This window comes from Falco naumanni, chromosome 18 (assembly GCF_017639655.2).
Source record: "Falco naumanni isolate bFalNau1 chromosome 18, bFalNau1.pat, whole genome shotgun sequence".
In the NCBI taxonomy this organism is placed as follows: domain Eukaryota; kingdom Metazoa; phylum Chordata; class Aves; order Falconiformes; family Falconidae; genus Falco; species Falco naumanni.
Genome location: NC_054071.1, coordinates 776270 through 797156, shown reverse-complemented (window position 1 = coordinate 797156; position 20887 = coordinate 776270). Strand labels below are relative to the sequence as shown.

Below are 20887 nucleotides of genomic sequence, written 5' to 3'. Positions count from 1 at the left end.
CTCGTCCCTTTCACTAGGCTACGAGCTCTTCAGACAGAGACTTTTTATTACTGCAGTGCTCACGCGATGGAGATCTGACCTCTCTTGCAGGTCTTGGAGGTAAACAGTGACACAAATAGTAGATACTGAGAGCAGTAGAGAACAATATTTTCAGTGTGAAGCAGGCGGCGGGTTCGTACTTGGCACCTTCTTGTGGCTGCTCCTGCAGCCGTGCTTGCCATCTTGGAGGGTAGCTCCTCCTGAAAAGGACTTTTTATTTCCCTTCCACACGTGGCTGCTGGTGGAGGCGCACATCGCCCCATGCAGCCACGTTCTCCGCAGCAGTGCCGGAGGTGTCAGGCACCAGAAACGCTGCCTCCAGGCTCCCAGCCTCTACGCCCTGCTGCTGGAGGGTATGTTCTTAATTAGGCTTGCTCGTAAGGGTGGGGTGTTGAGTCAGAGCCTTGATCTGCTCCAGGCCAGAGTTTAGCCCAGAGACCATTCCTGTTGCGTCAGGACGCTTACTGGAAGGGGATTTCTTGGGCCTCTCCTGGAGAGGTGCTTATCATTTTGGCACTCTTTGGGCTGCTTACAATTAGGCTTTTTGGTTTGGTTTTTTGGTGGTTTTTTTTTCTTTTTTTCCTGGCTTCTCCCCCACAAAGTGGCAGATTAAGTCAGGGGAGGGATCCATCCTGTCTCTTCCCCAGCTCCTCTGTGGGTCTCATCTGCTCACGGGTATCTCCTTTGGCCGGCGTGAATGCAGGATACATGTCCTCCGGCATCGGCTTGATATGTGGGATGTAGCTGATAATCCCTGGGAGGAACTAATCCTGTCGTCAGTGGAGGGAAGGGTTGAGAGAAGACCTTGGAATGTCTGTTGGGAGCTGGAAGCTCAGTGTGTGAATAAATACTTTCGCCTGAAGATGGGAATAGCACAAAGCCCTGCAGCAATAACTCGGCCGTTGCTAGTCGTTCATTGCTGTGTTGCTAGTCTGGCGAGGGGTGTGCTTTTCACGTTTTTAATAGTAAATGAGAAAAGAGATTGATGGAGTGCCTTGGTAAGGCTTTTGTCTGCAGTAGGGGTTTGTAATCTAATAATAGGTGAAGGTCTGAACCTGTCTGGTTTTGTTTGGAGATTTTTGGGAGTACGGGAGATGTTCCTGCTGTTGGGTCATGACTGCCTGCCAGCACACAGCTTCGTCACTGCCGTGGGAGCCCCTGGGGAAGCTGCAGGCTCCTGGGCTCATATGCAACAAGCAGGTGTGCTAAAGCCGAATCTTTGACACGCTCCAAGAGTTGTAGGGATCCTGAAGACCTGGACTTCGAGTCCACAGGCATACCCAAAACACAGAAGAGCTCAGTCTGGAGCATCAGTGTGATCCTGGTGTGGTGGGGGATGCTCTGGACCCCAGCCTGGCTGCACAGCCAGCCCTGGGGGAAGCATGGCACTGGGAGGTGCATTCAGGAGGAGCCGGTGCAGGAGCTCTGCCTCTGCTCTGAATGCCAGAGACGCCAGCTCTCGCAGTCCTGCTCATCCCCGCCGTTGCTCACATCGGAGCCTTGTTAGGGTGCACCCATCTTCGGTGCGATAAGGTGAGGCTGGGCTGCCTCTGATAAATAGACTTTGGACTGATGCTTTCCAGCTCCTCCGCGGGAAGCAAGAGGGGTCGCCCTCTTCCTATCTCGAACCACCGAGCCAGAGACCTCTCTTGGAGAAGAAGTTCCTCCCTTAAGACCCTTTCTGGAGAAGAAAATAAATACCCTATTTCAAAAGAGCTTATGAGTCATGTGTACCCGCCCTCCTGAACCTTGGGTGCCTCCGGCAGAGGTGTCATGTGAAGGCTCAGCCTTGCCAAGCCGCTGGAAGCCGGAGGGAAACGTTGGGCTCCTGCGCTGACCTCACCTCGCCGGGCTGCCGGGCTGCCGCGTTGTGCTTGCCTGACACTGCGGGCACCACCTGATCGTGCCCCTCCGTCTGCGTGCCCGCGCCGAGTGTTGGAGCCCAGCCTGTGAGCCTGATCCTGCCTTTGCTCCCCCCTGGAAGAAACGGTTTTTTTTAGCAGAAGTGTAGAAAACCCAGCAAAGTTCCTCAAACAGGCAACAGGCAGAAGTTGTGTTGTTAGAAATTGCTCTTTCCTGGGTGAGTCAGGTCTCTACTGTTCTGGAAACTGTTAGTCCTGCACCCCGTAGCCTGGTTTTAGTTGTTCGTTGAGATGGGGGAGTGATTGCAGGGAAGATGTTAATCAATGCAGTAGCGATGCTTTTGAGGTGAGCAGGGGTCTGGCTGGCCGGTCATCTACGTGGATCAGTCAGACCTTTTATTTTGTATTTTTTACTAGCACTTGAACTGCACCACTGCCCTTGCGTGTGCGAAGGGGGAAACCCAGCTCGAGAGACATTGGCAGTGAGCGTAGGAAGTACTGCACGAAGGAAGAAATGAAGTTTAACCCTGGGGAGGAGGAGGAGTGTGTCTGAAAAAAAAAAAAAAAAGGGGTTGTGAGGATGAGACTGGAGGCGATGGGTGAACCCCCTGGACCGCACCAGCACCTGGGTGCTGGGGTAGGGAGCAGGAATGTCACTGGCAGGAGGTGCAGAGCCCCGGTGTGTCCTTGGAGGCCGCGGTGACACCCCCCCGCTGAGCCCCCTTGCAGTGGGAGATGTGCAGCGTCCCACGCTGCAGCTGTGCAGTAGCTGCTGCTCTTGGGGAGGCGGGGGGGGGGGGGGGGGGGGGGGGGGGGGGGTGTTTCAGACCTGCGGCAGGAGGGAGCTCTGTGTCCTCGCTGCTTCCCTCTGCCAAAAAGTGTGTTCAGCTTTGCGTTCATCAGACAGTTTCAGCTTCATAGAATTGGCCCGCTTACATCCGTAAAGCACAGCTTGTGTGCATACTGTTCAAAAATACTTCTTAAAGTGCTTTTTGGACCATGTTTGCACAGGTATTTAGTTAAGATGCAAATTCAGTTGTGCAAGTCTGTTCTCCTCTCCCCCTCCTCCCGTTTTCCCCCGAAGTGCTTAGCCAAGAGCTTGCGGCCGCGTGGCTTAGAGCACAACATCAAACTTCAGAAGCTGCCTGTGAGGTTTACAGGTGGTTATGAACTTGTTTGCACTATTGAGGCAAAACACTAAAATCTCCTTAAAGACCTCAGCCTTTCATGCTCCTTAGCGGTTGCCTGAGGGGGATTGGAGTCCTTTGGTTCTCGCAGTGAAAGCGCTGTCGTGTATCCGTCCTCTTGCCCCAGCTGCTCCCTGAGAAGCCCTTGCGTCTCTGGTCTCCCGTTCACACAGTAACTTCTGAACCCTTGTTTTGAAGTCCTGTCTGGAAACCGCTGGCTGCAGTGCAGAATCCTCAGCTAGAAGTTGGGAATAAGAAAGCTGTGGCTGTTGAAGAAGCTTTTTTTATTAATTTATGATCTTTCTCATCCTTCCTTAGAGTGTTTCTGGATCCCAGCCACTGGAGAACTTGGGGATTTCTGCCGCAAATACTCCTGAATCCCATCCTGCCAAGCCCTGTGGAGCACCAAGACCCGTCAATGGAGTTATTAACACGTAAGCTGCTTGCATGTTATGGGGAGAGTTTGACACTTGTCATCTTGACAGAGTCCCATTGCAAACCAGCCTGTAATATGGTGGGTGGTAGTAACTCAGTTGTAACAGTATAAATGGTCTTTTTAGAAAAAAGTATGGTAGTAGATCATATTTGGAAACATTTTGGAGGAGATGGCTTGCTTGAGGTTTTCTGCTGCATTGTTTTTCTGAAAATGGTATTAAACTGAGCTGTGTTTACATGAACGGGCCCTGCAGGCAGCCATGCAATGAGCATGTTCAAAACTGTTTCTTCATGGGTATTTTTAATGCACTTGCAAATTGTATGATTCAAAGGTCCTAGTAGCCCGATTGCAATTATTTTGCAGAAGTATCTGTAATGGCTTGGCCTGCTTTTTTGGAGACACTGAGGAACCTAAACCCCATTTTGGGGAGTGAGACTTTCTAAATTCTTTGTTTCTCTGGCTGTTTCTGTTGAGAAAGTCTTTAAGTGAGTAAATGAAAACAAGCGAAAGAAATTCCCCTGTGCTGCGCAGGATGATTTCAGGGTTGAACCACTTGAAAACCTTTGAACACGTGAGGCTTTGAAGTTCTGATAGTGGCTAGAGAAGCACTACCAGCACCGTTGCACTTGCTTAGTACCTTGAGGAGGGAGGGATGCTGCACCAGGGCAGCGTGAGCAAGCGTAGAAAGCACTGATCAGCTCGCTCATTGCAAAGCTGAAAGACTGCAGGCTGTAACAGAGCCCTTTATATGCCTGTAGCCTTTGAACTCCAGAGCCTTAGACCACAGGGCTTTAATGTTTTGCATTTTTAGAAATGAAACACTTGTAAAATATACATGAAAAGGTTCCGTAGATGAGGCGCTGTGCTGGTATTTGGTAGGTGGCGTGGTGTATTGATGGGCAGGGTTACTGCGTGTGGACAGGGAAGTCCTTTGTACCTAAATCAGAAAGGTTAATGTTAACACTGCACCTTCCTGGTGTCACTGCTGAGAGTTGTTAGAGCTGTAGTTCTCAAATATTAATAAGAATCAAGTTTACGTGGAGGTTAAATATTTTTTCTAGGAAATTAAATGTTCTCTTTCTTGTGCTCTCTGACATTTAGTCTCCTGAGAGCCTGCTGTCTTAAGATGCCCTGAACTGATGATATCCTGGGGGAAGCTGAATTCTGGGCGTAAAGTTGTTCAGGTCGAAGAGTGGCTTTTGGTCTTGTTCTGTGTCTGGCTTAAAATGCTGGGCTTTGTTCAGAACCTCCAAAGGTTTTTGTCAAAGGCTCAGTGGTGGGAGAGTGTGGAATGTGACCAAAGTAAAAGCAAAAATTACGAGTTGGCTTAACAAAAGCTATTGCCTGGTGAAAGTGCCGTGCTTTAAACTCAGCTTAGAGCATCTGCTAAGGTGTGAACCGTGAACCTGGCCCGGTACAGCTGGGTAATGTGGGGTGGTTGAATGAATAACAGCGCCTCTGCTTCTCTTCTCTCCTTGGGTAGTCTTCAGCCTGGCCTGGCAGAACATGCTCAGGGAGATGGCCAGGAAGCTGAGGAGCTCTTGCATAAAAAGCAACGACTGAACATGGTTTCTTCGTCTTCGGATGGAACGTGTGTAGCCGCTCGCACTCGCCCAGTGCTGAGCTGTAAGAAGCGACGGCTCGTTCGACCCAGCAGCGTTATGCCCCTTTCCAAAAAGGTTAGTGCTGTTTGGTTCTTCACACCGAGAGCCTGGTGAGGGCCTGATGTGATGGGCTGGTGTGCTGCTGCTCTTCACCTGAGGAGGTCTCCCTGTTTTGGGAATGTTTGTGGTTGTCCAGAAGGAAAAAATAATGGGAAGAGGAGGACAGTGAAGCTTCAAAGGCTGTTGGAGAAGTGAAGGAGAAACAAAGGAGGAAAAGCTTTGAATTTGTTGGAAGACTCATTAGCTGCCACTGGGGAGGGGAGATGCTGAACTCTGATGGTGGATTTTCTTTTCTACAGCCATGCAGCCCGAGGTGAACTTCAGGCCGGGTAGTTCAGTGCGGCACAGGCTGAGCAGCCAAAAGCAGCTCTGAGAAGTACCAGAAACCTTAACTCTGAGCGCAGGAATTAACAGCCCCAGGAACTTGCTGCTACTTGCTCAAAGCAAAACAGCAGCTGTCTGACCAGCCGTGTGTGGGGTGTCTTGCAAAAGGGCTGCCAAGGTGATGGTGTTCGCTTCCGCTGCTCAAGTTTGGAAGTTGCTGAATGCCATGACTGTTCCTGGTTTTGTTTTCTTATTTATTTTATTTTCCACTCCTCTCCCTTATGCAAAATTCATTTCAGTGAAAATACAGTTGATTGCCTGCCTGAGGAAAGGCCGTTCTTCATTCTTCTTAATTTCTCTTAGGAATGCCATAAACTGGCAGTTGGAGGATAGATAGTTAGAAATTGAGGGAATAAGGACTTTTTTTGTGCATGCAGCTCTTACGACTGCAGAAACACAGATGGCAAAAATCCACTTACCTTTGAGTCAGAGTGTTTCAAATAAAAACTTACCACAAGGGTTCGGGGGTTTTCACTCTGCGGGTGCTGGAGTTTTAAAGAGAAGCTCAAAAAGAAACCTTTTTCTGAGCAAAATAAGATTCTCCCTCAACTGAGTTAGCTTTAAAGGATTACTCATTTGCACTTTTATCTGGGGTATTTCTGGTAGAGCCCTGCAGTGACCACTTGCAAGATCTTCAGTGATTTGGAAGTTTATGAACTATCTCGTAGAAGATGCTGACTCGTGCACTTGGTGTTTGAAAAAGTGGCTGTTAATTCAGCGTTAGATTTTGGCTGTAGTCATCAAAGGCATTTGGTAATCGGAGATGGTTCAGAGGAGCAGTTCCAAAGGATGGAAGATGTGCCGGATAGCAGAGGGATTTCTGTGGGCTCCTCCAGTTACTCAAGAGAAAACTAAGTGATGGCTAGGTCACGGTCCAGAAATACCGTGTCTGCTTGACCGCACTCTCCTGCCTGGCACAGAGTGGTTGTCGATTGCTGCAACCAGAAGTTACAACCGGGAGAATTCACCATTTCCATAAAGGTCATCCATAACTGTGCCTAGTGCTTTACAAAATCTGAATACAACATCACCTGTGATTTTTAAGTTAGGAGATGTCCTGTAGGAAAAAAAAGCAGCTTAAAGGTTGAGTGCATCTGTAGCCTGCGTTGGGCTGGAAACAGGACTGGTCTGGTGAAACAGGACGGGAGGGGATCTCCTGCAGTCACCCACAGCATCCCCATGCCCCACAGCAGGCTGCTTTATCCTCACACCGTGCCAGACGATTTGTCTAAACCTCCTTAGGCAAGCTATTTGAGTGCTTAGCTTGTCTTGTTTTTCAGACAGCAAAACCAAACAAACCGAACTTTCTAATACAAGCTGCCTTGGCTGCCCTTTAAAGTCATGACCAGTAGTCCAAGTCCTGGTGGAAACTGGTCAGCTCCCCTCATGGCTTCAGAAGCTCTCCCCTGTAGTGTGATAGTTGATGTGGTAATTCCTAATGGGGTCACCTCTGCACTAAACACAGCGTGGGTCCTTCTGCTTTTGCACACACAGTTCTTGAAATACATGCCCAAAGGTGGGTGCAGCAGTGCCGAGCAGAGGGGCAGCATTACCTCCTGCGTCCTGCACAGCCATCCTGGTACAAACCCCTGTGGGTGTTAATTCTCAGCGATGGTACGACACTGCTGATTCATGCTCCTTTCCTGATCCATAACAGCCACCAGATCCTCTGGGCAGAACTGCTGCTCAGTTACCTCTTCCTCCTCTTCACTAGGCGCTGAAGTGTCTGCTTGTTGCATTTGCCCTCGGTGAATTATATTTGATGTATTTTGGATCGTTTCTCTTAATTTGTAACCATGAATGGGTTTCCAGCTCTTCCCTTCAAGGTGCTTGCAGCCCTTCCCAGTTCTAGTGTTAAGGCTTAAGTGTATTATCTCTTTGATCATTCAGGTCATTAATGGAAATTATTTGAATGATTTTACTAGACTCAGAACAGGCTTCTGCAGGATCCAGTTTGATGGATCCTTCCATTTTGATGGGGAATCGTAGGTTGCTGTCTCTGTATGGGTTTTATATCCGGTTGTGCATCTGCCTTGCAGTGGTTTCATATAAATTAAGTCGATGTAATAGAAGTCTATAATATGAATTAAAAGTCTGCCCTGGTTTAGGAAATAAGGTTGAAAACCACCCTTTTTCACTCAGTGAAGATGTTCCTGTAAGTGTCAGCTCTTGGCACATAGTGATGGGTCTCTGACCCCTCTAAACTCAAAAAGGCTTTTTCCACTCCCCGCCCCACCCCCCGACAACTGGATTGTGCTGCCTCATGGATTTTATAAATGAGGTTTCAAGCTATATAAAATTAAACACTTTCAGTCAAATTTAGTAGATGTTTAAACTGTCTGTGCTGCTGAGTAGTAGTTTTCAGTTCTGTTTGTGCAAAATGAAAGCATCCTTTTATACGTCCAGACTAAATGAACATGTTTTATACAAAGTATTTAAAAAAAAAAAAACAAAAACAAAAAAAACCCACAAAAACACAACACCACAATAAACCAACAGCCTTCAGGATGTTTTCATGAGCTGTCAAGGGGGAACGTGTGAAGGGAACCCTTGGACACGTTGACATCTGATGTTGTTGACACTGTTCTCTGTCCCCTTTCCAGGTCCATCGTAATAGCCTGGTGCGATGTAGTTGTGATGTGAACCCTTTGTGTGCTTTGTGTGGCACCCGAAGCTTAACGACTCTGGAAATCCAGTATGATGCCCCTTTGCTGGAGCGCCTCTCCCAGCTGGACTCATGTATTCATCCTGTCCTCTCATTCCCAGATGGTAAGCGCAGCACCCACAAAGCTGTCAGGGGTCCTGAGATGGGTCACAAGGGGTGCTGGGGGTGCTCTGGAGCCCACTCGTCCATCCTGGGCTTCCAGAGGGAGGGCACAGCTGCTTGGGTACCACCAAGCTTGTTCACCTGCAAGGATTTTCAGGAGCAGAGCATTTTCTGGAGCAGGAGGGTCTGGGAGAGCATTCCAGCCCAAGTCTGCTCCGCTGCGAGCGTGTTACGGGAACTGAGCTGGAGCCTCGCGCGGGGTGGGGATGCTGGGGAGTCCGAGCTGCAACCTGGCTCTTAGGCGGGTGTCTGTGTTGCTGCAAGCCACTTGAGAAATACGTTTTTCCACAGAGTTTATTCATCTGTATGAAATTATTTGCGGATTGATTTCAGTCACAGGAAATTTTTTTGACCTTGTAAGGAATTGGAAATGATCTCTGTGGTTCAGAGGGTGCAGTAAGAAGGGATGTTGCCGTCAAGACACTCGTTTCCCTGTGTTACAGTATCAAGGTTAATCATTATTAAGAGGAATAACTAACCAGCCCTGACTGTGGGGTATTCACAGATTTCATGTGTAGGGACCTTTCCCAAGGGAAAAGAAGGAATTTCCAGAGTCTTTAGCTTCCTGAGCTGCCAAATTAAATACAAGCCTGTTCTCTGACTAAAAAATAATTGGCTTGCATGATTGGTGTCCCCCTCGCATCTTTTTTCCTCTGATCACGAAATACAGGACCACAAACGATAGGAACTGGTGTCAGGAGAGGTGGGCAGTAAAGAGGCGACGGCAGTTCCTTTCCTTGGTAGGAGTGCATGGCTGTTCGAGGTGTAAAACGCCACTGGTAATGCTGGGAGGAAGGTGTGGGTCCCTGCTTCTTGTGGGGGTGTAAAGTGCTTGGTCCAGGTTAAGACGCTAGGCTAATGAGTGTTTGGGTTTAAATTCCAGCTTTACAAGAACTTTGTGTGACAGTAAGAAATGAATGGAGTGTCTGGGAACAATTAATCTGGCATCTTTCACTAGTGCTATATTTAAAACAGACTAAAATAGTAAATTGGTGCTATTTTTATAAACTAAATCCCTGCCCCCCAAAGACCCAATCTGTTAAGGAATGCTGGAGGAACTTAACTCGCTGAACTCCTGAAGCAGAAATTTATTTCCTGGTTTCACAGCACTTGTAATCCCCTCTCTGTAGTGTTAAATCTAATGTCCTAGAAGTGGTAGGAAAACCTGTCGTGTTCTATTGCAGCATGGCCACCAGGCAAATTATCTCATCCCATGCTCACTTCCCATTTTCCGAGGGTCAGCTGTAGCCAGCTCATGTGGTTAAAGACCCGTTCTGGCTGCATGAGATTAAAAACTTTGTTTTCGAATCTGTATGGTGTAAAGCCTAAGACACCTGTAGAGAAATACCAATTCCTGCCGCCCTCCCTCAGATTAACTTTTGATTATTCACTGATGCTTAACGTTGTTTTGCTGGGGTTGCTTTTTGGGGATTGGGGTACTTTTCTATCCAAAGATGAAGCCAGGTGGCCTGTTCAGGTAGGGAAATGGCTCTGCCCGGTGCTGTTAGTCTGCATCGAGGGGGCTCCTTGCCTGTATTATTCATCCAGGCTGTTGCTGCTCCTCCGTGATTATTTTGGGGGCTCACCTTGAAAGCGAACCGGCTGGGTCGACGGGCAAAGGCTCAGCTTAGAGGAGCCCGTGAGGTTGTTAGATGGAGCCTGGCCTTGGAGCTGGGAGCATGTGCTGACTTCTACTTGGAGCCTGACTCTCCGGGGCTCCTCCGGTGCCAGCAGCCGGGAATCTCCGGTGCAGTTTGCCAAGGGCAAAATTGCCAGGCTCCGCGGGAGGAAAAAGATCATTTATTCTTCTGGCAAGCGGGGTGCAGGCGCTGCGGCTTTTAACCCGTTGCACTTGTGCTTCGTAAGCGCTTTGTCCCCTTCCTTTCAGGGCTTTTTTTCTGGTTCATCTGATTTCTCGCCGGGAATTTTCGGATGATGTAATAACCTTGGTGGGGAGGATGGAGCCAGGGCGCTCGGGCTCAGTGTGGTTGCCATCTGCTGGCCCCCGGGAGGCCTGCACGGCTCGCCCGAGGAGGAGGGGGAGGAAGAGGAGGAGGAGGAGGTGTAGAGACTAGAGACGGTGTCACTTGCTGCACGGACTCTGGCGCAACCAGTGCTGACAGCGGCAAACCGCCAAGCAACTAATTTTCTGCTGACAGCGTTTTGTCTTGAGTTTTTCCCTTCCGTTCGACCTGTCTCCCCCTTTCGCAGATGTGTGGGATGCTGGGATGGAGTGGATTCTGAGGAGAAAGCAAAAGATTAGCAAAGAGGCGAGGCTGTTTTCCCGAAGTCGGACCGCGTCAGCACAGTGGGGCTGCAGCCTCGCTGGCAACATCCTTGAAGGAATGGCTTGGCCCCTCTGCTCTTTGGGACGGGGCTCCACAATCCAGTAGTGGTGGCCAAAGAGCTGCCACCGCACTGTGGTAGCCCTTCCTTAGCAAATGGACAGAGCTTTAGCCATGAAGAAACCTGGCATGCAGCTGTCCTGGCTTTTTTTCTGAAAGTCAAGTTCCCCCTGTGCGTAAGAGCCGGCTCCAGCCCGTGCTCTGCCAGCTCTCTCCATCCTCTCTCCCTGCCTGGGTCTGCTGGGGCTTTCCAGGCCCTGGAATTGGTGGGGAAATATGGGGGACAGGTTCAGCTGTCAAGCTGTTGAGATTACCGACAGGGCTTGAATCTCTGCCATTTGCCCTCCGAGATCATCTAGGTGCAGTTTGTAAATCCCGCGGCAGCTCGGAGTTGCCTCCAGGTCCCCGCTGCAGGCGCGGGGTGAGGAGCTTCATCCCTTGCGCCCGGCCTGGGAAGGCTCATCTCTGCTCAGGGTTGCTTCAGAGTCCCTGAGAAAATGTCATGTGAGCCTGAGAGGTGTGTGGGAGGGGGATGTTTGTGCTACTGGTGCTTGCCTGGGTGCTTTTAACTCCTAGTTGTGGCAGCGTGAGTTGGTGTGGGGCTGTGTGTCCTGCCAGCGATGCTCTGCGGGTCTGCAGTGGGGTATCGTGCACATACAGGTGTAGCTGGAGAATATAAATTAACATTTCAGTAGTTAACCCTAAAGGTTTTAATGCTTTTCCGCACTAGGATTTTGGCCCTCAGGCATATAAAAGAGAGCTGGGTCTTGGAGGAGACTTAGGCAGCCGTGTTTGGTGATCAGATCTGAATTTTGAAGCTGTGAGTATGAAAGGAAGTCTTATTTGTGGGACTCCTGAGGCCGGAGTAGCGTACTGCTCTGTTTATGTTTTTTATAGTCTGCCTTAGCCTATCTGCACAAGAAATACACGGAATAATCTCATTAGTGTTCTGTCTTTCAGCTAAGGTCAGGAGTGCACGTCTGTATGGGATTTGGGAGAAACAAAGCTTGAGGAATATGAGCAAAAGTAGCGTCCGCCGAGTTCCACAGCAGCGCAGCGTACTTGTGCTCGCTGCGAGACCACAGGACTAAACAGGGACAAGTACTCTGGATTACCCCGATCTGTGGGATGCACAGAAACTTCAGGCTCAAAATGCATCAGTTACCCAGATAATGACCCGTGGGTTTGCCTGCTCACAGCTGGTTGCGTGGCCGGCCGCAGCCTGCGGATCTCCCAGTGCTCCCTGAGCCGCCGGAGCGTGCTCGCTTACCCGGCTCGCCTTCGATGATCGAGGTGCTGCGTCAGGCAGATTAACGTCGTACAGTATTTGGCTGGCTTCTGGCTTGACCTGGAATTGAGGATTTAAGCTGAATTTCTGTCTTCCACCTGGCACCTCTGTAGATTTGATGTGCCGAGATATTTCAGATTCTTGGAAGTCAGATCTGAGATAGCAGAATTGAGCACAGCAGTACGTGAGATACCTTCGGTGGTAAAGACGCGTGGGTTTTCTGACAAAGGCTTCATCCTCCTGCTGGGATGTACTTGGGCCGTAGGAATCCTGTAGGAATGTCCTTCTCTCAAAGAGCTTCAGATAAGAAATGCTGGGTCCTAACATTGCAGGTCCTCCCTGAACGTGAGGAAAGGTGTAGGCGTGCCTGGGCTTTACGATGCCTGTATGTTTGTCAAGGGCTGTTATCACTGTGGGACTGGGAGAGGATTATGGTACCGCAGCTTTCTGGTGCGTAATTTAGGTAATTTGAATGCTGTGGTTTGTATCCCCTCTGCAGATGTGCCGACGAGCCTGCACTTCCAGAGCATGTTGAAATCTCAGTGGCAGAACAAACCCTACGAGAAAATTAAAGCTCCCAAAAAGCTCTCGCTCAAGCACAGAGCTCCCATGCCTACCAGCAGCCTGTCTGACCCTGCTCGCAAGGACCGCCACAAGCTGGTGAATTCCTTCTTCACCGCAGCCAGTAAGTGTCCTCCCCGCCTCTGCTGCCTGCAGAATCGGTGCCCAGTTTTGTACCCGACGGCCGTGCAGTCGGGGTGGTGAGAGGAGGAGGAGGAAACCCTTCAAACTGAGCTCTCAGGGCCGAGGCTGCGGTGTCGTAGGCCAGGGCTGAAGGTGTGTGCAGGTTGCGAAGTCCAGGCTGGTCCGGGTTCGTAGGGTCCTCTCCTTGGTCGGCCCGAGGCAGTGCTCGCGCTGGCACGGGCAGCTCCGAGCGTGCCTGCAGCGCCCTGATGGGGGGAGCCCGACCTGCCTGCACTTACGGAGCTGCTCAGCTCTGCCCGAGGCTCCTGCGCCAACAGAAAGAGAGGTGAAAACAGGCGTTTCATAGCTCTTTCTCTGTTCCCCTCCTCAGAGCGCTCACATCAAAAAATCCAACCAGACAAGGCACACAGGCCACCTTTAGACGATTTTACGGCCGTGTCCAAGGCCGAGAGAGCGCCAGAGCGCTCACTTGTCCAGCCTCCTGCCTGTGACAAAAAGCGATTGCGAGACTGCTCGTCTGAGAGGAGTGAAGGTAGGCTCCCACGGCCAGGTGTCTCGGGGGGAGCTTGGGCTTTGCTGCACACCCAGCCTCTCTCCCCCTTCAGCCTCGGAGAAGGGGGAACGCACTGCTTCTGGGCCTTGTCGCCACCGCAGCAATGCCTCGTCTGCTCTAATTGCTTCTCTCCCCAGGGCCTCTCAGGCTGGCAGCCGCCGTCAGAAGGTGCTTCTCTTTCATGCAAAGTGCTCCTCAGCACGGGCCGTTTCTGGTGCACATGGTCCTTCTCTATCCGCTACCACCCCCCCTCTGGGTTTTTTTGCTAATGCTGTTCTTCATTTTCTTCCACCTTTCCTGTGTAGTGTTGAAGCACCACACGGACGTTGGTGGCCCGAGCTACTTGTCAGCAGCTGTGACCCCCACACCTCACAGCCCTATAGCGCGGCAACTGTCCACCTCCTCCGAAGGCTCCGCTCCCGCCAGCACGAGCTCACAGGGCACGTCCAGCGCAGCCGTAAGTACCTGGTGCCTTTCGGGAGAGGTTCCTGAGCTGAGCTCCGTCGCAGGGGCTCAGCTTTTGAGCGGTTCAGGCTTCTTAGGGTTGAGAGTGCTTAGTATTCCTCTTCCCTTGCTGGACCCGTTGGTTCAGCTGTTGGTAGGGTTGCTGGCCCTCTTTCCTCTGACCTCGGGTCTGCTGCGGTTCCTGGGTTGATGCCGGCTGCGCAGAGAGCCGGCCAGCTGCAATTACAGGTTCACTGTCAGCGCGGTATCTGCTGGTAAATGTTCCTGTTCTCAGTGGTCCCCTGGCTTTGCTCCACACCCGGGGTTCGGTTTCTAGAGGCAGCCTGGGGACGCCAGGAAGAGCAGAAGTGCTGAGCACGAGCAGCATGCGGCCGCGGTGCCTGCGCTCCGGCAGTTTCCCTTCACGGCCCCGGTGGCGCTGGGCTGTAAAGGGGGTCGGGGCTGAGTCAGGGGCGGTGGTACAGCAGTGGCGGTCGAGATCTTTAACCTTCACCTGCACGCAGGCGTCAGCACTGGCTTAACTCATACCGTCTTGTGAGACACACTCAGCCTCCCAGTATGCCCAGGATGGCAGCGCTGGGACCTTCATGCAGCTGTGTCTGAAAGCTGCCCCTGAGCAGGACCGTAACTCCCTCCGCTGTGCCCTGGGACAGACCGATGGCACCGCTCCGCTCTTCTGCCAGACGTCACCCAGCACCTCACCCACCTCAACAGAAGCTCTTGGTTAAAGAGCTGAGTTCTGCTGAACTTTTCAGCGTCCCAGTGAAGAACTTGGCCCCTGCCTGGCCGCTCCCGCTGGTAGCTTGTGCCACAGCCTCAGCTGGATGTGACCCAGGGATAGCAGAGCAGGTCTCCTCGAACCCCAGTAGTGAAACCAGGGTGGTTAAATTGTATCTGTCCATAGCACGGCTGAGGGCACCACTTCCAGCTCAACCTTGTCCCTGCTACAAGCTTGTTGCTCTCAGGCTGCCAGGTTCCACCTGGGTTCTGTCCCTGCAGAGTTCACTGTTGCCGTCAGCTGTGACATCAGTGACGCACCCTTTGGGTGCCTGAAGAACCCAGCGAGCAGTGGCAGTCTGGGTTGAATGTGCTAGGTGCTTTGGAGAAGAGGACAGCTCTTCTCAGCAGCTTTGGTGGGTCAGGATGGTATTTCCTTGTGCGTCACACACCCCCCTTGGTCTTGCTGCCTTTTCACGAGCCCAGAAGCGAGGCAGAGTGCCTCCCATCAGCAGCTGAGTCCTGCGAGAGCATCGTGGGTGCCGGGGTCTGGTCTCTGGGCTGAAGGCTCCAGGTCCTGGCTTTGAGCATCATAGTCTGGCCCAGGTTTGCATCTGCTCCCCGCCCAGTAGTTCAGGCCTCACTGGTGCCAGTGACGTGTTGGGATTTTCTTGCTGCCGTGGCTGTAGCTGCCCACCCGCCCCGTCCTCCTCCAGCTTCACACGAGTCTGGGGGTCTGGCTGTGGCGGGGGTCTGGCAGTTGGGTTCCCGCATGTTTTTACACTAAAAGCCGCAGGGATCAAAGGAGACAGAGAACGTGGCACGCTGCCGGTGACTCCATTAGGAAGACGGGCCATTTGCATATCGAGCTGATCCATGGGGATTCATGTCACTGCTGTCACAGGTTTGGGGGAGGTTTTTGGATAGACAGATGGTAGGAGAGCACCCAGCATTCAACCAGGTTTAAATAGATAAGCGTGGAGCTTATTTCTGTCTTAGAAAATCTATTCTAGTCAAAAGCACGATACAGATGGAAGCTGCTGGGCTCTTGGTGCAGCTGTCAAAACCCAAGATGAACTCCTGTCTGGCTGCTTCACGTTCCTGCTGTGTCACAGTGTCACCTGTGGTGGGTCCAGACCCCTGTGGGGACACAAACCGGGGGCTGTTTCCAAACAGGGTGGTTCTTCCCTCTTTTCTGATGGTCTCCCCACCTTTTCTATATTGGCAGTAGGGAATGGGAATATGTGGGAGACTTTTCTTCTCGCTGGGTCAGTTCACCAGCCAGATCAATCCCCTGATCCGCCTGGCTGTGCAGCGGCTGGTGCTGGTGTGGAGGTGGTGGCTGGAGCTCCTTGCTCCCTGTGTTTCAGGCTGCTGCAGCCCTTGCCCTTGTTTGTACCTTCCAAGCCTAAGGAGTTTGGTTGGGAAGAGGACTTCCAGCAAGCAGTAGGTGAACTCCATTCTGATGCAAATTACTGTTGGTTCTGGAATCCGCGTAGGCCATACCGGGACATTTCGTATGAGACCGCGTCTTTTTTCCGTCAGTGACCGAACGTGACAAAGCCTACAGCCCTTTCTCACGTGGTGCTTTTCTTCATGTTCCAGCAGCCACGGAGGAGGAGAGGTGAAAGTTCCTTCGATATTAACAACATTGTCATCCCAATGTCTGTTGCTGCGACGACTCGTGTGGAGAAACTGCAGTACAAAGAGATCCTCACACCCAGGTAGGTGCCCTCTGCCCAGCTCCCCCGGGCTGTTCCCTGCCAGGTTTTCCCGTGCAGCGGTCGTCACAGGTTCAGCTCTTGCCTAGGGCTTCGCTCCCGGTGGCTGCCACGCTGTGCTGCCGGGGGGAAAGGGGCTTTCTTCTCCCTTGGAAGTAAGAGGAGGTTTGGAAAATGTCTCATCATACCATGGACAGAGACTTGATAAATTAGGGAATGTGTGAGTGTCCCTTGTGCATGACAGCCAGCTGCTCCGCTCGGGTCTCTCTGTGCGGTCTAAAGCCACGGTGGTCGCCCTCTGTCCTGCTGCAGAGCCCGCCGAGCCAGGGCTCGCGGTGGTTTCCCAGCTCTGCACGTGGCCGGGCTGGGCGGTGGGTGCCTGGGCTGGGTGAACGTTGCAGGCAGGAGAAACACTCCCGTGCTCCCAGGCAGCGGGAGGAGTCAGAGGTTCTCCCTGCCCGAGCTGAGGCAGGGAGGTGAGCTGTCGGCCCTTGTTTGGATGCTCTCGGGCGAACGCCGTGGATGGGATCAGTTCCCAGTTTTTGCACCTGACCGCTCGCTGGGGCTGCTGACGTGCTGCACTGGCGCAGCCTCTTCATCCAGACTGCCTGGTTTCCAGTCCTTCTCCCTCCCAGTTTTGCAGGTCTCTTTCCCAACTTACCTCCTCCTTCCTTCTGGTCCGACATGCCCTTCCCAAGCCCGTTTCAGAGTGGGGCAGGGAGGGACCCTGTTGCTGAGCCAGGGGAGGAGGAAACGCTGCAGCACCTGCTCTGCTCCCTCTGCCTTGGCTGGCTGCAGCCACGCTCCAGACCAGCGCCAGGAGCCGGGCAGGGAGGCAGAAAGGCAGGGCTGCACGGGAGGGCACTGGTGGCCTTGCTCTCCATCCCAGCCTTTCCATCATGCAAGGACATCTCCTGCCTGCCCCCAGTGTGGCACTCAGGGGGTGCAAGCCCGCTGCAAAAAGATGTGCTCAGAATGGAGCAGGCTAACAGGGAAAAGGAGAGAAAACCTTGTCTGATACCACAGGAGGGATTTTGGTAGCCACGTGTGGCCACCTGGCCTAAAACTGAGCCTGAGTACGTTGCTCGTGGTGGCAGGCTTGTGTTTCTGCTTTCCCAAGAGACAGTGTTCGTGTGTGCGGGGCATGCACCGCCGTGCTGGGCTGTGCCTGTGGCTGACTGCCCTCTGATGTTGTGTGTTGCAGCTGGCGTGAAGTGGATATCAGCGCTCTGAAAGCGAACCCTGATGAAGACAACGAGGAGGTAAGGAGAGTTTTACTTCCGAGTTTATGTGGGATGGGGACGGTATCCACAGAGGATGCCAGAAGGGAGTGGACACAGGGACCTCGGCAGGGAGCTGCAGTGTCTCTCCCTTTTTTGCAACAAAACGGCACAATTGGCCTTGCAGAAACCAGCCTGGTGTTGGTTCCTTTGGAGGAAAGGCTCCGTAAGGCAGAAGGAGGATTAGCTGGCTGGGTACAGCTGAATCTGAGGTTTCAGTGCTGCCAGGAGACCTCTCTGGGCAACAGTCTCCTTATGGAATGGTCTAATCAAGAAATCATGACCAGCCACACCACTGCAGTTGTTATTTTAGCTAAACTGATAGTGATGCTATTTCCTTAAATGTCTGTGTGTGTGTGTGCTTTCATTCTGGGATAAGGGGCTTTCCTTTGGTTTTTACTTCTTAATCTCTTCCGAAGCAATGCAGACTCTGTTCGACAGGGCGCTCTTGCACTCACCGATGGCATCTGTGTCCCTCCAGACGTAAACAGTTATTTAAATGCACGCTGTAGCCAGTGCTGGAAAAACTGCGCATAGATGCGTGTTTAATGTAAGAAAGCTCTGACCAAGCCCTGTCCCCTTCCCTCTCCAGATCGAGGACTTGTCTGATTCGGCCTTCGCTGCTCGGCACAGCAAGTGTGAGGAGATGGAGCGGGCGCGGTGGCTTTGGAGCACGAGCATGCCCCCGCAGCGCCGGGGCAGCAGGTACACCTCTCGGGAGCAGCTGCGGAGGGTCTAGTAGATCGGCTGATTGATAAAAATGGTTAAAAGCTTGTGCTGGTGTTGGGAGGTTTGATCACCACGCACAGGAGGGGGGGTCGTCCTGCTTAGGTGGGGTGAGGTTACGCACCAGTTGTTGCAGTCGGCTCTTGGACCACCTGGTTGGATTCTGCTTTCTCAAGCACTTCCACTGGTCTAGAAGTGTGGAGCCCGGTGCACCAACTGGAGAGTCTAGAGAAGCACAGAAGGGCTGGGACGGGCGTCCTCCGTGCAGGAACCAGGAGTGGTGGTTGCTCTCACCGCTGTGCAGTCTGTCACATCTCTGCTTCGTTGCTTCGGCAGTGCCGTTTCGCTGCTCCACTTATATACGTGTCCTTACGTTCCTCTCGTCACTGGACACTTGATTCCTTTGCTGCAGTGTCTTTTTGTGAGGTGGTGTCTAAAGCTGCACACAGTTTCCAGCTGTCGATCTCGTGGTAACACTGCACAAAAGAGATTCACTCTTCTCCGTTTGATTTCCGATGGTGTGTTTGGGTTTGAACCACCGCACTGGGGCAGAAACGCTCGCTGAGCTACAGCTGCCTGCAGACGTGCACCCGGTCGTCTCGGTCTGGTTGTGGTTTCAGTTCAGGCCGGTCGGTTGTGTGCAGCCGTGCAGGGCTTCTGCGAGAACTTCTGCAAATGCAAAGGCAGCGTTTGTCAGACTCCGTTCGAGCCGCTGCTGCCTTGTTTCGTCTGCAGCTGCATTTCCCGGTGCTGGTGGAGTGTGGGACGTCTTGGTGTTTCTTTGCAGACTTCTTTGGCCGGTTTCTCACATCTCATAGCGCTTCGCCATAACTTTGTTTCTCTGAAAATCCTCTTGTAGTGACGGTGACCTGGCTTGGTCAGTGAGGTGAATTCAGACTTCATCTCACAGGTTTAGGAATGCTGGTGGGAAAGGACTTCCAGAGGTCTCTGGTCAGCCTCCTGCAGGACTGCTGCCGGCAGGAGACCAGGTTGGCCATGGCTTTGTCTGGCCGTGGCCCGAACGCTTCCAATGATGGAGATTCCCCCAGCATTGGGACCAGTATTCCCAGTGCAGTTCACGGCATGGAGAGATGGGGATACAAGTGTCCCTGCTCTGTTGGCCGCATCCCTGAGCGCAGCCCGGAAACGTGTTTTGTTGCATTTGTGCCGAGAGCGACTTGGCCGAGCTCAGCTTGGCGTTCGCCACGTCCCGAGCTCCTCAGCAGGACCCTTGCTCAGTCCCTCAGCTCCCACCCTGGGATTGTCCCCTGCAGCAGCTGCAGTTTTTGTTCAGAAATTGCTGGGGCCCCTCATGGCCTGGTAACTCATTGCTGTGATCCAGCCCAGTACCTGGCTCTGCCTGGGGAGTACCTGGGCCAGGTGATACCAGGAAACACCGGGATAAACTCACTTAGTTTCCCTTAAATGTCATTTTCTTTGTGACCTGCTCCAGCAGATCTGCTGAGCCTCTTGTAGTCTTCCTGCCTCGTGTACCTAACAGATCGATTTGGTTTTTTCCTGTAGGCAGCTTTTAAATTGCGTCTTGATTCAGCACGTTGACTCTGTCTAGCTTGCTGCAGGTGTAGCTGCTTTATTAGTCTAATTGGGGCTGGCTTTGTATGTTCTGATGAACATTTTGGCCAAGGTAGATTTTGGAATCTGGTCCTTGGCAGTGCTTGATTGCCGCTTGCTGTTGCAGTTCATCTTGGAGGGTTGCACACAGATGTGGGGACTCCGGTTAGGTTTCTCTGTTTGCAGCCTGTGGGTGTTTTATCTGGGAATCTGTGTAGGTGCTCGAACTTTCTTAATTCCTGGTTTAAATCTTTTGAAGTCTAGGGGTTTTACAGTGCTCCTCCTACGCGCAACCAGTGAACTTGCTGCATTTGCAGCATTACTGATAGACTGCGCTTGGTTCTTGAGCTGCCTGGTGTCACATGGGGTGGGGATGGTGGAAACACTTGGAAAAACCCACTTTGAAGTGTCTGATTTCATAGAGTGGGCTTCTCATCATGGTATTTGTGCAGCACTCACAGTGTGGGACGTCGCCTTAGGAGGGCTGCATCAGTGTCGCAAAGCTGCACTGAGACAGCGGAGACGGGACAAAGATGAGCCTGGATGAGTTTTAACCTCGGGGCTGCAGCATTCCCTGCTTGTGTGTGCCGAATCCCCGCAGCGTTCCCTGCCGCGCTGCTCCCAAGGAGGGGGCAGTGGAAGGGATCGAAGGGCGGCATCAGGCGGCATCAGGTGGCAGCGAGCAGCCTGGGCCCCTGTATGGGTGGGGGCGCAGCTGGGACTGAAACCAGGCTCTCAGGTGTGTTCCTGTCTCAGGTCTTACAGATCGACGGACGGACGGACGACCCCCCAGCTGGGGAACCCCTCGACGCCCCAGCCGGCATCCCCTGACGTGGGCAACTGCCACTCCCACTCGGAGCTGCCCCACACCCACTCACCGCGCAGCCCCATCAGCCCCGAACTGCTTTGTGCCCCCCTCACCCCCCTCTCCCGTGACTCCATGCGGCTTCTGTCCAGCGAGGACACCCGTTGCTCCACACCCGAGGCCGGCCTGGATGAGCAGGTGGGTGCTGGCTCCGGCCGTGGCCGTTTGCTCTAGTTTTGTCCCTGGAGGCTGGTGGGAAGGTCCGAGCGCTGCCTGGCGCTGCCGCCGCTGCTGAAGATGCGCAGGGGTAA

At 52.5% G+C, this 20887-nt stretch overlaps 1 protein-coding gene and 1 long non-coding RNA gene across 6 annotated transcripts in view; one reads left to right on the top strand and one right to left on the bottom strand.

Moving 5' to 3' along the window:
• Window positions 1–20887, top strand: part of KANSL1 (KAT8 regulatory NSL complex subunit 1) — a 100367-nt gene that overhangs the window by 77077 nt on the left and 2403 nt on the right. For 3 of the 5 annotated variants that reach the window (XM_040617612.1, XM_040617608.1, XM_040617610.1), the window contains 10 exons: window positions 3407–3522; window positions 5008–5203; window positions 8176–8341; window positions 12532–12717; window positions 13108–13269; window positions 13596–13747; window positions 16078–16196; window positions 17398–17455; window positions 18066–18178; window positions 20528–20774. In XM_040617612.1, coding sequence (XP_040473546.1) covers window positions 3407–3522; window positions 5008–5203; window positions 8176–8341; window positions 12532–12717; window positions 13108–13269; window positions 13596–13747; window positions 16078–16196; window positions 17398–17455; window positions 18066–18178; window positions 20528–20774 — 1515 coding nt within the window. The remainder of the gene's footprint in view (window positions 1–3406; window positions 3523–5007; window positions 5204–8175; window positions 8342–12531; window positions 12718–13107; window positions 13270–13595; window positions 13748–16077; window positions 16197–17397; window positions 17456–18065; window positions 18179–20527; window positions 20775–20887) is intronic. The other 2 variants (XM_040617611.1, XM_040617613.1) reach the window with 2 other exon arrangements.
• On the bottom strand, window positions 954–20529 carry LOC121099020. The gene is made up of 3 exons (XR_005831396.1): window positions 19069–20529; window positions 16878–16882; window positions 954–966 (listed from the first exon to the last, which is right to left on the bottom strand). It is a non-coding gene; the product is annotated as an uncharacterized LOC121099020 (long non-coding RNA).